Genomic DNA, 15,033 nt, shown 5'->3' with positions numbered 1-15,033 from the left:
GCAACTGCACTTGGGGACACATTCAAAGTTTTAGCAATGTTCTGGACTGACTGACCTTCAGTTCTTAAAGTAATAACGGACTGTTGTTTCTCTTTACTTTGCTGATTGGTTCTTGACATAATATGAATTCTAGCAGTTGTCAAATAAGGCTGTCAGCTGTGTACCAACCTGACCTTTACACAACATAACTGATGGTCCCAACCCATTAAGAAGGCAAGAAATTCCACAAATGAACCCTGACAAGGCACAACGCTGTCAAGTGAAAACCATTTCAGGTGACTTCATGAAGCTCATTGAGAGAAGGCCAAGGGTTTGTAATGCTGTCAACAAAACAAAGGGGGGCTACTTTGAGGAATCTAAAATATAAAACATATTAAGAGTTATTTATCTTTTCTTGTTTCTTTTTTTTTTTTGCTACACAATTCCATATATGTAGCAATATATATATATATATTCATATATTTGATGTCTTCAGTATGTATCTACAATGTAGAAAGTAGTAAAAAATAAAGAAAAACCATTAAATGAGAATGCGTGTCCAAACTTTTGACTGGTAGTGTATGGACATGTCCACCCTTTTTCTGTACTTATCTTTGCAAAAAAGAAAAAAAAAAAAAATAGGAGCGCAATAGCTTAAAGAGCAACAGTGTTCTTAAAATCAGTTTCTTGACATACATGTGTGCAGCGGCCTCTTGTGGCCAAACAGGAAAGTGCACAGTATCCTTGTACTCGAAGGGGAAACTGTGTGTATATTCAGTGTGTACGTTCAGTTACAACGTAGTAATTCAGGAGATGAACTCATGCCGTGTCTACACGTAACAGACAACTTAGAAAAATAAACTATTTTAAACTGTATGTTACTAACAGACTATAACCACAACATAAAAAACCTCATAGCTTTTCCGATTTCTTTAGTTAAATCATCTAATAGTATTTTTGTACAATGAATGTTATTCCCAAAGACCTAGTAACTAAAAATCTATATACCTGAAAGATAAAAAGTAGGGTCAAATTAATCCCTAAAAAAAGAAGAAGAAAAAACCTTCAAAATCTGGATGAGTGGGGAACAAAAGGCTCTCCACTCTCCACTCACAGGCTTTAAACTTAATATGCAGATGAATGAACAGGGATAAAGGGCTGAGGTATACCAAATTCTAGAAAAATGTGACTGTCTACATGTATCTATACAACATGGTGGAGGCTCTGTCATATTTGGGCCTGCATTTCAGCCAGTGGTGTTGGGGATCTTGTGAGAATTCATTAAATTATAAAATTGGTGGAATTAGAAGTACTATTAAAAGTGAAAAGTACTATCATGGATTGATTGACAACAGCTTCATATTTCTTTAACATCACAGTCATCCCAAACATACCTGGATAGAAAAACACACAATGGCTTCCCCAGAAACTGCACCTCAACATTGTTGAAAAAGTGTGGGATTTTGACTGAAAATGGAATAAAAGGCAGCCAGTATCCAAGGAAGAGCTTTGGAATATTCATCAAGAAGCCTGTAGCACTATTCCTAAATAAATAACAACACACCTCAGGCCTGAACTCAGAGAGTTCTCGCTGTATTGAAGAATAAAGGTGGCAATACCAAATATTGACTTTCAAGCTTGTTAGAATTGTACTGTTTTTGTTTTCAGTATATACTGTATTTCTACTTATGTTTGAACTTTTTCCATAAATTACTGCACATATTTCACATTATCCTAGTAAAATATGAAGAATATGAAATGATTTCAAGGTCACCATTATTTAAATAAAAAGCAAGGCACATTTGGAACATCTGTATTATATTTGTAATAAAACTGACATAACAGAAAGAGAGAGACTGTGCTTGCGAGAGAGAGAGCCTGGTCAATTAAAAAAAACAAAGGATCTATGAGGAAAAATGAGGCATAATTAACACTTCTAAAATCTAAAAATGAATCTAACAAAGAACAAAAAGTGTGAAAACGTGTCTAAGTTGGTGAAAAAAATGAAATTGCACTTCTATTTTCTAACGTTCGTCTGCACTTGTAACTGTTGGTGTCATTCTACCATTTAACTTCAAAAGACCTTTGATCTTCACATGTGTTGTCTCTCACTGGAAACCTTGGAGAGGAAACTCCATAATGTTAAAAGGCTAGATCTAAATGAGTAAAATATCAGAAGATCACTTATCTATCATTGATCTTGGATCAAAATATTTTAAGACTTTTAAGACTTTAATCAAAAAGAGCGCCATGATCCTGATAAACCCTGCTGATAGCTGAGGATCTGTTTCTGTCTTTAATAAAGTTATCCTTACAGACCTGTTACATCATGTGTTGCTCATGCGGATGTCTAAGCTCCTACAATGTAGGCAGCTGAAGCACAGAGCATGCAACATTGGCTGTGGTCTGACTGAGCCTTCTGATGTTGATGCAAATATATTGTCCTCGCATCACTTACTCGGTTGAAACTGTGACAGCAAATTGACAAAAATGCTGCAAATAATCTCAAAGCATGACCATAGAAAAGGATATTTCAGATGTCTAAATTGTGCAAATTGAGTCACCAGTGTGGATGTCAGTTAACTTATTGGTAGAATGCCACTGTGTCGCTGAAAAATCATTTAAAATTAATTTATGAATACATTTTAAGACAGAAGCAGCTGCAAAAGTAAGCCAAAACCCCCCAGAACAGCAAGCCAATGCTGAACTCAGCGGTAAACTGATATATTTTTTAAAGCACTTGAATTCTTAGCAACAGCATGTTAGTGTGTTGATATAAATATGAGTACAAAATAATTTATGTCCTTTCATTTCATTATTAACACTTGGTACATGCCAGAAATTCACAAAAATGGGTGTGTGTGTGTGTGTGTTGCTGTTAATCCTCTAGAGGGAGTCAGAGCCTGCAAATCCATATATTTCTCCTCCAAGAAGATGAGATCACTCTCAAGTAGCCCATAATAGGCTAACAGGAAATGTAGGGTGTTTCATTTATTTATTTATTTATTTGTTATTTATTTATTTATTTTTATTGTAACTTCTGCAGCAACATCACAAAAACCAGATCAAGGAGAGAAGAAGAACGAAAATCAGCTTTTGCATTGCACAGAAAGCACATCCCAACATTCCTACTTCCATCTGTTATGGAACATATTGATTTGCCATTGCAGGCAGAAAAGTAGAATCACAATTTTGACTAAATGTCAGAGCGAGAGGGATGTAAGCACTAGGCACTGGACTGGAACGGGGCACCTTAACTAATTACTCTGATCTTATTTTCTTATTTTTATTTCCAAGCCTTGCGTGAGAGCTGTTTGATCAGTTCTCCACTTCTTTATCAGCAGCGAGCCACTGTGAATACCCACTGTGCTAAATTATTCAATTGGGCCTGCTTTGTTGTTAATAGCAGTGATCATTCTTCTTTAAACCACATAATGTATGTGCTGACAGCCAGCGGTGATACAAACCTGTCCTGAGGGACACAAATCTATCAGTGGTGGGTGCTATCAGCTACATTAGTGATTCCCAGCAGCAGTGAAGCATAGGCAAGTAAAATACACTGAGCATCAAGGCCTGTGGAAAAGACTCGCTCTGCAAGGCCACAGCCATAAATGATCAGGCTTTCACTCCATAGCCAGCTTCTGAGAAAATTGCCAGCATTTTGAGCCTTCTCTTTGTAGTTTAAAATGACAAAAACTATCTAACATCTGTTGCAGTTCTACCAAATATTTGTTGATGCAGCACATGTAAAAATATAGAACAAAGATTACAAGATAACAGTAAAGGGATTATTCCTGATTTAGACATCCTGTGCCGTGAAAAGTCTCACAAAACCTGCCAGTCCTTTGAGTCAAGTTGCAAACAGCCTATAATGCATGCTAATTTCGAGCAGAGGACTGAGCCAGCTTTGAGAAAGGTTTTCCATGGTCTTGTTGGTCTTGCAGCATTTGCCTGCTAGCCTTTTCCATGTGGCTTGTTTGCCTACCCTCCCCCACAAGAGTCCTGTCAACACTACCAGCCTCATGGGTAGAAAAAAAAAGGTCAAAATGCAAAGGGGTCAAACTTGTGCCCGGGATTTGGCCTTTTCCCTCTCTTAATGCCCCAACAGTACTATTACTACAGCTGAGGAACCGTAAAAACAAGAGTACCACTGGGAAACGCAAAATGTAAGGTTGAAATAACAGAAACTTTTTCAGACGTTACTGACCACAAGGTTTGTATTCAACTAAAGTATGTGGCCCGTGTGCCTTCATTTTATCTGGCAGTTTGTGATCAGCAGATCTGTGGCAACCTCACACATTGGTAGCATATTGCAATTTTTCTCTCTGCCCAATGTCCAGCTTCTACATCTAAGGTGTATTTTGAAGTGGCAAGATGAAATAAATGTGCAAACTGGAGTTACTGTGTAAGCGTGTATGTGTGTTTGCAGTGTGCTCCATATGGTAAATTAATAATAATAATACAGATCTGCACTGTCCTGTGGACTTTAGCCTTTGAATTTGAGCTTAAATAAGTAATTGATAACACTGTTTGTACTCTATCTGGAGCACAGATAGAGTAGTATGATGTGGTTATAAATATAAGTCATGTTAATACGCATATCTGGATGCATCTGTTTAAAAAGAAATGTGACTGCGTTCCCTCCTCTCTCTGTGTAAGCTCGGGCCATATGCTGAAAAGGTCCCATGTTTTTCATTAGTGGTTGCTTTAAACTGGTTTGAAATCCTGGGAGGGTGGGGAGGAGTTAGGAGAGAAGATGCATTTAGACCGCTGCACTCTTCCCTCACACATGCCTCAGATTCATTCCAGTGTGATATGAGAGCAAGCAGTTCACGCTGTTTGCCCATTAAATTTGAAGCTGCTAAATTTTTCGCTGAAATGCTAGGAAGACATTCAACCATCTCTTATCTTAACTGACCATACGACCCCCTCGAGCACTGGGGAGGGGAGGGGAACCAGATCGCAGCATCACATGGTGCATTTCATCTGAAAAAATACCAAGGCTTGGAAAGTCATGACTTTCTAAATAATGATCAGATGTTCCTAAACCCTCCCTTTAGCCAATTGAAAGGCGGACCTCACCACAAAGCACTGAGCACACTTGAGTCAATAAGCCAGTTAGCAGAAAGGAAAGAAAAAGAATTCAATTCTTGACTTATTTAATAGGGGATTTGGCATGGCAGGTCAGAGGGTGTAATCCAGGAGATTGGACACTGATTCTTTAATCAAGTGGCTCCACAGTACATCTCCTTCCTCCCCTCCTGATTTCACTCTTGTAAGAGGGTCTCCCTTGTGTAGCGCTGAATTTCAATGGCCCACTCCTCTGCTCGTTCAAATCTCCCCTCTCTAACTTCTCCTGCATGGAAGCCGGGCGGAGACGAGGGGTGCAGTACATGAATAACCCAACCATCTTTTCTTCTGTGACTACTGGATAAATTCAGCATTTATTAACAATAACCCATTCATTATTAGCAAATGGCAACCAACCACTCTTTTAAAAACCTTGGGCCTGCGTATCAGGAAATTGGCAAAGGCAGGCTAGCGAAACTGCAGTGAATAGTGGAAAAAAGGCAGCCGTTTGGTGGCTGTGTGCCATGTTCAGCAATGCAGTGGATCGCTTGTTGTAGCAACAGCTTCAGTTTGATTCTGCACACACTACTTGTTTCTGCTCACTCCCTGTATTTCTGTCTAAATGAAACCACGAGTGAAACTGCTTTTAAAAATGGCATCATTCTGGGAAGACTCTAGCCAAGAATTAAACTGAATTACCTCTCACATTTAAGACCAGCAACATCTGCCGGCTAATTGAAGTCAGGATAATCTGCTGACGATAAAATCAATTTTGGGCAATGTATGCAGAATTCCAAAGCATTACTTGAACCAAGTACTGAGAAGATTGTATCTGTGTCTCCGGTACTTAAAATAATTGTGTTATGTCTCTCTGAAGTATTCATTGCAATACTCTACTACAATTACTCTATATTAATGTGATGGGAGAGAAAAAGAAGAGCATGTTGGGTTTCTTGAACAGATAGAAATGTGCCTCCTCCTGGATTCAAAGCTAGTATTGACACCTCACATATACATATACATATACATTACATAATCATGCCAACCTCTAATCCCCTTGGTATTATCTGCACCACTCTCTTCTTTAGAATAAACACTTGTAAGCATACATCCACATGCAGACTTCTCTGCACATACATAAACCAGGAGACACAAATTCATCCCCATGGATCTCCTCCGCCCTGTCCCCAAATCCTAGAGCATGAGTAATTGTAAGGCCTAGTGAAATAATCGTAGCTTTCAACACTAATGGAAGTCCTGCACATTCATTATTCAGTCCAGGAAACAGAGTGCCACAAAGTGTCAAGGGACCCATGAGTTATTACTCAGCATGAACAACCTAAGACTACGAGGGAAGTGATAGAAGCTCACTGCACTCTCTCTTCCACTGTCTCCGTCCCTTAATGTCTCCTTTCCCTCTCTGCGTCCATCTGCGCTGGCAGACAGGCACCACACAGACACCACGAGATTGTATCACAGCTGTGGCGTTGTCAGACGACTAGTGATGGGTGTACTGTGTTGCTGCAGACAGAATGACAGACGGTCTGGGCTCTCCCGTGTCACTGCGGCACTTGACTACGGACAGCCATGACCAAGGGGAGAAAAGGTTTCCATAAGTTACAGCCCCCCTGGGACTGCTGAGGGAGGAATGCAGCAGCAGGGGGCATGACAGCAGTGGGATGTGTGTGTGTGTGTGTGTGTGTGTGTGTGTGTGTGTGTGTGTGTGTGTGTGTGTGTGTGTGTGTGTGTAAGAGGGTGGGGGATGGGGGTGTAATGGGGAAAGAGACATAGGGGTTAGGTGACCTGCAGATAACACATAGCAAGAAAACAGATAGGTTTGATATGTGAACATGCCCACACTTGTGCTCGGGAAAAGCGACACCAAGAGCCAGCCATTACTGTTAGTCCACGCTCCTTTTAAGTAACAGCCATCAGACAGAATTCCAGCAATGCACTTAAGCCTTCTTCATTTTCTATGTCTAGACACTGAAAGTCTTAAATCTTGCTGTTACTCACTTTTCACGTGGAACTGGAGGGAAGTGGCAAGGTGGTGAAGGATTGCTATGACTGGAGATCAAAGAGAGAGATATTTCAAACTACTTCAAGGTACCCTTTCAACGTAATTATAAAGTTGTATATATTTAGCAAGCCTGCTGAGTGCCCTAACTATCTGCAATCTTGAGCAATTGGCGGCATGCAATTAAGAAAGGCTAATTTGTTTTACACAGCAGGTGGAAAAGCCTCACTTTTACCAGGAGTGACTCTTTTGTCAACATGTCAGAAAAAACAGCCTCGTACCACTCACCGCTACACAAACCATTTATTGAGACTGTTGCATTCATTATTTCCTCTTTGCTTGCACAGAATCGAGAGGTTTTTCAGTCTCCCTCCACACTGCTCCGTCAAGCTGCAATGCAGAATCAAACATGCTCTCAGAAAGGAAATTATCCTGCTGATGTTAATGAAAGGACACAAGAAGCATGACCCAATCAGAATCATTTCGCCTGCCTGTCTGTAGGAGTTTTTCTTCTTTCTAGGATTATAAAAGATAAATTAGATTTATTTATTTTATTTTTTTGTAGTTCACTATGTCTCTGTTCAAGCTATGACATAATATGAATGTCAGCATGGAGATAAGAGTTTCAGCGCTCCGGGCATTTCGAGCATACATTAGTGGACATCTAGTTTACTGGCTGTAATTGAGTATTCTTGTCCGTGGCTGTCTTTTCGACTCAGGCAATTTAGCATGCCAGCATGTTGCTATAAAAATGACCCAATTAATTTGATTAGGAAACCAAGGTTCAAGATACAGAGAGTGAGTGGAATGGTATAGGCTGCAGTGGGATGTTAATGAGAGAGAATATTAGTGAGGGAGAAGTGTATAAAGGAGTTTATGTGCATGCATGTTACATTTGGTTTAACAAAAGCCGTGGACAAAGAGCAAACAAGCAGTGGTTCACTTTAGTGTGCCCCGGGTGTTCATAGGAAAATGGTCAAATGCTTAGCAGCACAAATTGAAATAACTGTGCTCTTTTTAAATATTAATCAAGAGTGCAAACTATTAAAAATACTGGAATAGTGTTTTTGTATCCACTATGCATAACTGAGCAAGTCTTATCTGCTAATAAGGACTTGGCCTTCTGTTAGGGGAATAATGTTAAAACTTTATGTTATAGAAACTGGGGGAACTGTATCACAATTGAATTAAAACAGAATTTAAAAAATAGACTCAAATAGTTTATTACTTGTGATTGCATTGTTCTTAAAGAAGGAGACTGCATTTGGCTCCAAACAAACTGCTTGAGTCAATAAATTGGACTATACCGAATCATTTGCCAGGCTTTTAGTTAAAGTATCTGATTTTTGTGTTACTCTGGCTCTTGGCAGAGAAGCAATCAAATCATCGTGATCAGATCATTTGGTTTATTTGTTCATATATTGTTGCTTAGTTTGTATGCTCTGGAACAAAGAGTCTTGTGGCCAATGTGGATATAGATACTCCCAAAAAAAAGCCTTAAAGCTAAAATTCACCACTGCCTTGACTTTAATCTGAAATCTGCTGAAAAATACAAAGTAAAACAACAAAGTAAAATATGATGGCACGACTTAGTGGTTTCTCTTATTCATAATGACCCCTTAATGGACATAAATTAGAAGGTGAATTCGAAAACAGTGAAAAATGCTATGCAAAAACGTCAAAAGAGTGAGGTCTGCAAACTCTCTCGCCTGGACTCCATTCTTGTCTGCCTCGCTGATGCAAGCACAGCTTTCCACACAGGCACGGAATACGAATGTATTAAAATGCGGAGTATTTATACTCTGGATATCAATTATCATAATGGCTACCTTTTCTTGTAATACCACACAATCTTCTGACATCACACAAACACATAAAACGCAGAGCGGTGCACTTGCTCCGCTCCTCTTGGAACCCTCCTTCCCACGATCCGCCCACCATCTCGGGACTAAAGTCACGTGTCTCACCGCCTAGTGTGTCTCTGCTAACCGACTCCACCACAAATCAAACTCACCCAGCGCCCGGTGGAGAGATAAAGGCAGATGGGAAAAAGTGTGGCGTGTACGCACAGAAAGCCCTTACGACGCCAGTGAGCTGTAACGGAGAACGTCCAATAGCGGCTATCGGGGTGAAGCGAAATGCGCTCTTTATTTCCCATAGAGTAGGAATATGACAAGGCGTGTGAACAGGACGGGAGATGAGCTTCACACAGTTTCGGAGACCCTCTTCTCCTTGTGATCTTACCCAGTACGCCTTTGAGTCGCAGGGCTTCGGGCGTGTAGAGGACAGAAAGCGCACCGCTCAAAGCCGCTCCAGCTCAACTGCGGATCGGAGAAATTTATTTCTGTCTGTATCTTATTAAAATCTGCTGGAGTACTGTGTGCCAAGGGGAATGGTGGCCATCACCATGAGGGTTCTTTCAGCGAACTTGTTTTCTCTGCTCCTCCTGTGCGCCCTCGCAAGTGTTTTCTACGTCTGGAGCGCACTGGAGGACCGTTTGGAGCGACACAAACGGAGGTTCTCAGTACCAGGTGCAGGGTCCTTTCACCAAGCTCTCCCAGTGGACCTTTCAGCCAAAACTTTCCGTGCATTGCTTGCTGTCCCAGCGGCACAGAGACTGCACTTTGGAGACAGACTTAAGACTCGCCTCAACCTCACCAATCAACCTGTCTCTGCAGGAAGTCGAGATTACAATATGAATGGGGGTAACAAGAGGTCAGCCCCGCGGGAGGACCCGGTCAAGTTGTCCCCATTGGAAGACGGAATATTTTGGAACGAATGGCTGGAAGATACCCTTCCTGCGGGATTCACGGAGGAATATGCTGTGGCTTGGCAAAAGAAAGCGAGGACGTACCGGGTGGTGAAGCTGGAGCCGGGATGCGGCAGGATATCCAATCAGCTCGCCACGTTTGCAGACGGGACCAAAGCTTGTGTGCGTTATGGGATAAACGCGGACCAGGTGCAGGGTGAAACTTTGACTTATTACCTTGCACGTTTGCTTGGCATCACAAACCTGCCCCCTCTCGTACTGTCCCAGCTGGACAGTGACAGTGAGCAATGGGAGAGTGTGAGGACGCGGATAGATGGTTTACAGTGGAATGACCGAGCCGTGGTTTCTCTAACTCAGTGGATCTCCAACCTGACAGGGGTCATCACACCTGCGCCGCTGAGACAGGAGAGCAGCGGGCTGCATCCTGCGCGCGAGGAGCTCTGGAACAAGACAGCGGCGGAGCTGCTGGAGCTGATGCAGTGGACAGACCTGATCGTATTAGACTACCTGACGGCAAACTTCGACAGGCTCGTCAGCAATTTGTTTAGCCTGCAGTGGGACTCCCGTGTAATGGAGAGGGACACGAACAATCTCCTGAAAACCCCTCGCGGTGACCTCGTATTCATAGACAACGAGGCCGGATTAGTGCATGGGTTTCGAGTGTTAAACATGTGGGAGAAATATCACAATACAGTCCTGAGCTCTGTGTGCGTGTTTAGAAAAAGGACCACGCAGCGCGTGGCAGAGCTGCACACGCGCAGAGACTCCAGGCAAAGGCTGCTGGAGCTCTACAGAGACAGCGAGCCTTTGTCTCAGGAATTAGGATTTCTCTCAGATGAGCACGCTGGTGTTCTCCAGGACAGGATAGACAGATTATATACACACATTGTGCATTGCAAAGGAAAGTACGGCCAGCTGTGAACATTCAGCATGCACAGGTGATGGATTTGTTGTCTGCCTGCACAGTAATGAGCTTTGCAAACGCAGCTGGCACACCTGTGCTAAGCTGATGCGCATTACACAGAAAAAAAAATGTCTTGAATATCCAGCTGAACTACCTCCTGTGAATAGAATGTGTTTCCTAGTTTATTAATGAATCAGTTTGACACGTTTATAAGCTGAGATGTTCACTGTACGCCTCACTGTGAAGAATGACCCTGTCTTTACTTCACCCCTCTGATCTTCACCTGAATATGACTAAATGTAAAGAGTAGACTATGCGTGTTGGGTATCATAAACTACCCCTTCATGTGCGGTTTGGATTGTTGATTTGTGTTCAATAATCCCAATGTTAAACTCCTAAGCCTTAATGTAAGTTGACTCTTGAATATTGTATTTCTGTTGACGTTCGGCTCGCTTTTTTAGAGAAGATCTTTTGCACACACATTGCCAGCACCTGCACTCTTGTAATTGTGTTTGGATAGCATACTTAGCCTTAATTTCACAGGTGGCGCATATTCATTTGTGCATTTGTCTGATGTAAATACTGTCTGCCAACCTGTTTTGGAAATTTGATGCTAAACTAATTTAATGTGCTTTTTAACATTCCAAAAAACTCTTGTTTTTTTTTTAAATAAATATGCTGTAATTTAATTTCTCTGTTAATGTGTATTTTGTATGCAGTTTGTTCTTAACTGCCTTATTAGAACGCATCAAATATTTACCTATTTTGTGTGGAGTGCTGTTTTTTTTTTTTTTTTCCTTTTTTTTGAAGCCTCTGTTGCCTCTGTACTTTCCCATACAGTGCTCTCATTGTACTGTAGAAATATCTTGCACTGGCACACTTCCCCAGGAGCCATTCTGTCAGCCACAGGCACGCTACAACAGGCGTCTCTAATCCCCTTTATAATCTCACCCAGAATGATGAACTGAAGGAGACGACTGACATTATTTGACATCATTTGAAAAGGAATTTGCTGTTCCCTAACTATATTATGACATTTCATAGCTATACCGTATACTGCAGAATATTTGTCGCACAATATAAATTGGTCAACCTATAAGCAGTCTGCCTTATGGTTGCATGTGCTGCATGTGCTGTTAATGAGTGTTTTGCCCTCAGTGGAGAGAGTTGTTTACGGCTTTTTATGGGTTGGAAATGTAACCGTGAAAGGTTTTCAAGAGAAAAACCCCAAGGCCAGCTGCGTTATTTCCCTGTATAGTCTGTGCTGTCACTTTACATCAGCACATCATTTTTTAAATTTGACCCTTATAGAGCCATACTTTTCTTATTCGTTCCACCACAGGCCTACTTCTGTGTCTGATCTCTGGTTCCAGACTTATGAGCACATCAGAGGGAATGACAGTGATCAAACTTTTGACAGACTAATGCTTTCCAGCCTTTTGCTATCCTACAGCCCATCTGGTTTCTTTTAAAATTTCTTTATATATGTTCAACTCCAGGACACGCCACAAACTGTTTGCGCGACTCCACGAAGAGAGATGAATGCATCTTGTAAAAATTTTTGTACTTATACTTTATTTCATGGTTTACGGCATGTGTTTCAGTGATTTGTTCTTCTGCCTGCTGGGTCACTGCATAAAGGGAGACAAGCAGCAAAGGGGTAAATAGGTGTAACTGGAGGCATTCTGCTGTGCTTCAGCTGTAATAGGGACTTGGGGATCAATATGTGCACTGACTGGTGTGTAGGCGAAAGAAGGTCATGTTAATGCGCTGCCTTTTCAGTTAAAATATGAACATGTGTTTCAAGGACCTTGCAAAAGCTGCACTTGCAGCTGGGTATGGTGCTCCAGGCATGTCTGTTAATACCAAACTCTGCAAAGAGATTTACAACCGGCTGCAGGCTCTGGGGATTACAAACAATGCAAAGCTAAGATCTGCATGTCTAAGACAGACTTGTGACCTTTCCTCCTTTCTTGCCTCGCATGATTTCCCCTTCCGTATTCCATCCACACCATGCCCATCTTTTTGTGCATCTGTCTTTGCTGTTAACATCACTGTCAGCTTCATTTATGACCTAAATTGAAAATGAAAGTTTCATTTTCCTAATTAGTTTTTTTGTGGATTCCTTCGCACAAGAAAGTCATTTTTTAACCCGGGTTTCCTGCCAGCTGTAATCACACTAATGGGGTATTTCAAAGAGGTTGTTGAAACACCCTTAACTGTTCACATATGTTCTTCCTTCACTCTTACCGCCTTGCTTATTTCAGATAACCACACAGACTTCATGAGGTCTTTTTTTCCCACCCAACACCAACAAAATATTCATACAGATAAGTTTGTGTAGTTGTTCAATGAATGCAACCCATCCTAGCTTGTGGCATCAGTGCAGCAGAATATTTTACTTACATGTTAATACATGTCAGTTTTCTGCTGTTTCCTGCAGATGTGTTTTTTTTTTCTGTGTAAGTACAGACAGCCAGGGGCCAACAGCAGGCCCGAGCACAGACCCCAGGTACTCGAGCCAATCTTCTTCTTCTTTGTGCAAATTTCAAACATTCCAGAGGAGCTGAGGGAGGATCATCTCCACGGACACACCAGCACACACAGACACTTCTCAGGCACTGAAGCGTCCCAGCTGTGTACACAAACCGCTGTCAACGTTGACTCAGATCCTTTTTCATCTTTTAAAAAAAAAATAAATTACAGCATGCTACATTTTATTAGGAACAGAAAGACATTTCAGTAGATGCTAGTTATTGTTGCTTTCTTGCTGTAAGGTAAGTGAGACTACCAGTCTAGTCAGTTTGGCATCAGGAGACAATACAGGCAGAATCTGATTAACTAAAAGGAAAATCTACTCATCAGCTCTTCTAAATCTCACAAATAAACCTTTACTGTATCTTCTCTGCTGAGTCCATATGCATTAAAGAAGGAGTGAAATGATGTGACTGTCCTGGTTTAATAAGATTTAAGATTAAATTTTTCTTTTGGCCAAGAGGACTGACTCTTCCAAATTCTCAGCCAACTGCCTGGCAAACCTATGGCGACAACAAGACTATGACAACACCTGCCAAGAAATATTCTGGCACACAGTACCCTGTAAAATTGCTTGTTGTTTCTACACTTGTTGGTCTGTGCATTTAAGAGTAAAAACGAGGCGTAACATATCAGTTACTGAGTTCTGGAGTTATTTAATAGACTTTAGATGTTTTTTTTATTTCATTTATTTCAAGAAAACAAGACTGCTTTTGTCAGACTGTGCCAAAAAAAAAAGAGCATTTTCCCAGACGCTAGGTGACAAACTGACTTACACTGTCCCTTTTCTGGTGGCCCGTGAGTGGAAGAACATAACTTGCATTGTTTCACAGCTACACAGTACAAGGAACTTCCTGCGCATGACTGAATGATTTCATTATGAAACTCAGGAAGAGTCACTTAGTCACAGCTGAGTGGATTCGGGCCATGATGCTTAAACTGGGGGGTTGGGGCAACGACTCGAGGGCCTTTGACAATGCAAGCACTGGACATGCAGGCTGTGGTGCGCCTGAAGAGCTGGCACAAAGACTGAATTTGTCCAATCCAGGGCTGGAAGTGCGAGGCCAAAGGCTTTGTGCATTCTTGTACAGCAGAAAGTAATGAGTAACAAACTAAGGCGAGAAGGGGAATGCACATGCATCATGTGATAAATGGAGAACAAATATGTCAAATATCTGAGAATGTGCAAATTAACTGAAGTAAAAGTTAAATATTATTTTATGTTATGTTGAAAATTTGCTAGTTTTATCACTAGTTAAAAATGTCTTCATTTGCTCTGTGATTTTGAAGTTCTTTGGGTAACAATTCATGAGACCTCAGATCCAAGCTATAACCCCTCTGTCCAGGTTTTCCCACCATTAAAACCATGCTAGGTTAATTTCTTCTGTGCCCTTGACCAAGGCACTGACTTACAATTTGAGGTGATCCCTGGTGTCTCCATGGCAGCTGCACACTGCTACTACTACTACTACTTACTAAAGTTTGCTGATCCTGCTTGTTGTTTTTCCACACTTTTAAAATACATTACCACTGCCATTGACCGCTATTGAGCTTTAGGCTCCCAGGTGCTGAAAGACAAGGATTCTTTGTCCCTTTCCAGTCATCTCTGTACTCTCCCGCAGCTGCCACGCTTGCAGATTGTCGAAGAGATTACAGCGAACTTGTTTTTTTCAATCACAGAAGTGTGTTACCGCTATTGCAAACATCTTTTTTCCCTCTCAATCTGTGATGACAAACCCTAAGTCAAATCTTTGATCT

General features: G+C 41.3%; 1 protein-coding gene across 1 annotated transcript; it reads left to right on the top strand.

Moving 5' to 3' along the window:
- Window positions 1–9,059: 9,059 nt before the first annotated feature.
- fjx1 (four-jointed box kinase 1) lies at window positions 9,060–13,908 on the top strand. The gene has a single exon (XM_031756484.2). It carries the CDS (start codon window positions 9,459–9,461, stop codon window positions 10,755–10,757), a length of 1,299 nt encoding a protein of 432 aa, XP_031612344.2. The 5' UTR covers window positions 9,060–9,458; the 3' UTR covers window positions 10,758–13,908.
- Window positions 13,909–15,033: the final 1,125 nt, after the last annotated feature.

The sequence above is a fragment of the Oreochromis aureus genome, linkage group 7 (assembly GCF_013358895.1).
Source record: "Oreochromis aureus strain Israel breed Guangdong linkage group 7, ZZ_aureus, whole genome shotgun sequence".
In the NCBI taxonomy this organism is placed as follows: Eukaryota; Metazoa; Chordata; class Actinopteri; order Cichliformes; family Cichlidae; genus Oreochromis; species Oreochromis aureus.
The sequence above is the reverse complement of the archived record's forward strand: the minus strand, read 5'-3'. Positions and strand labels throughout refer to the sequence as shown.

Excerpts from the sequence above, each read along its gene's own strand:
- fjx1 (XM_031756484.2), top strand. The coding sequence starts at position 9,459 with ATGGTGGCCATCACCATGAGGGTTCTTTCAGCGAACTTGTTTTCTCTG.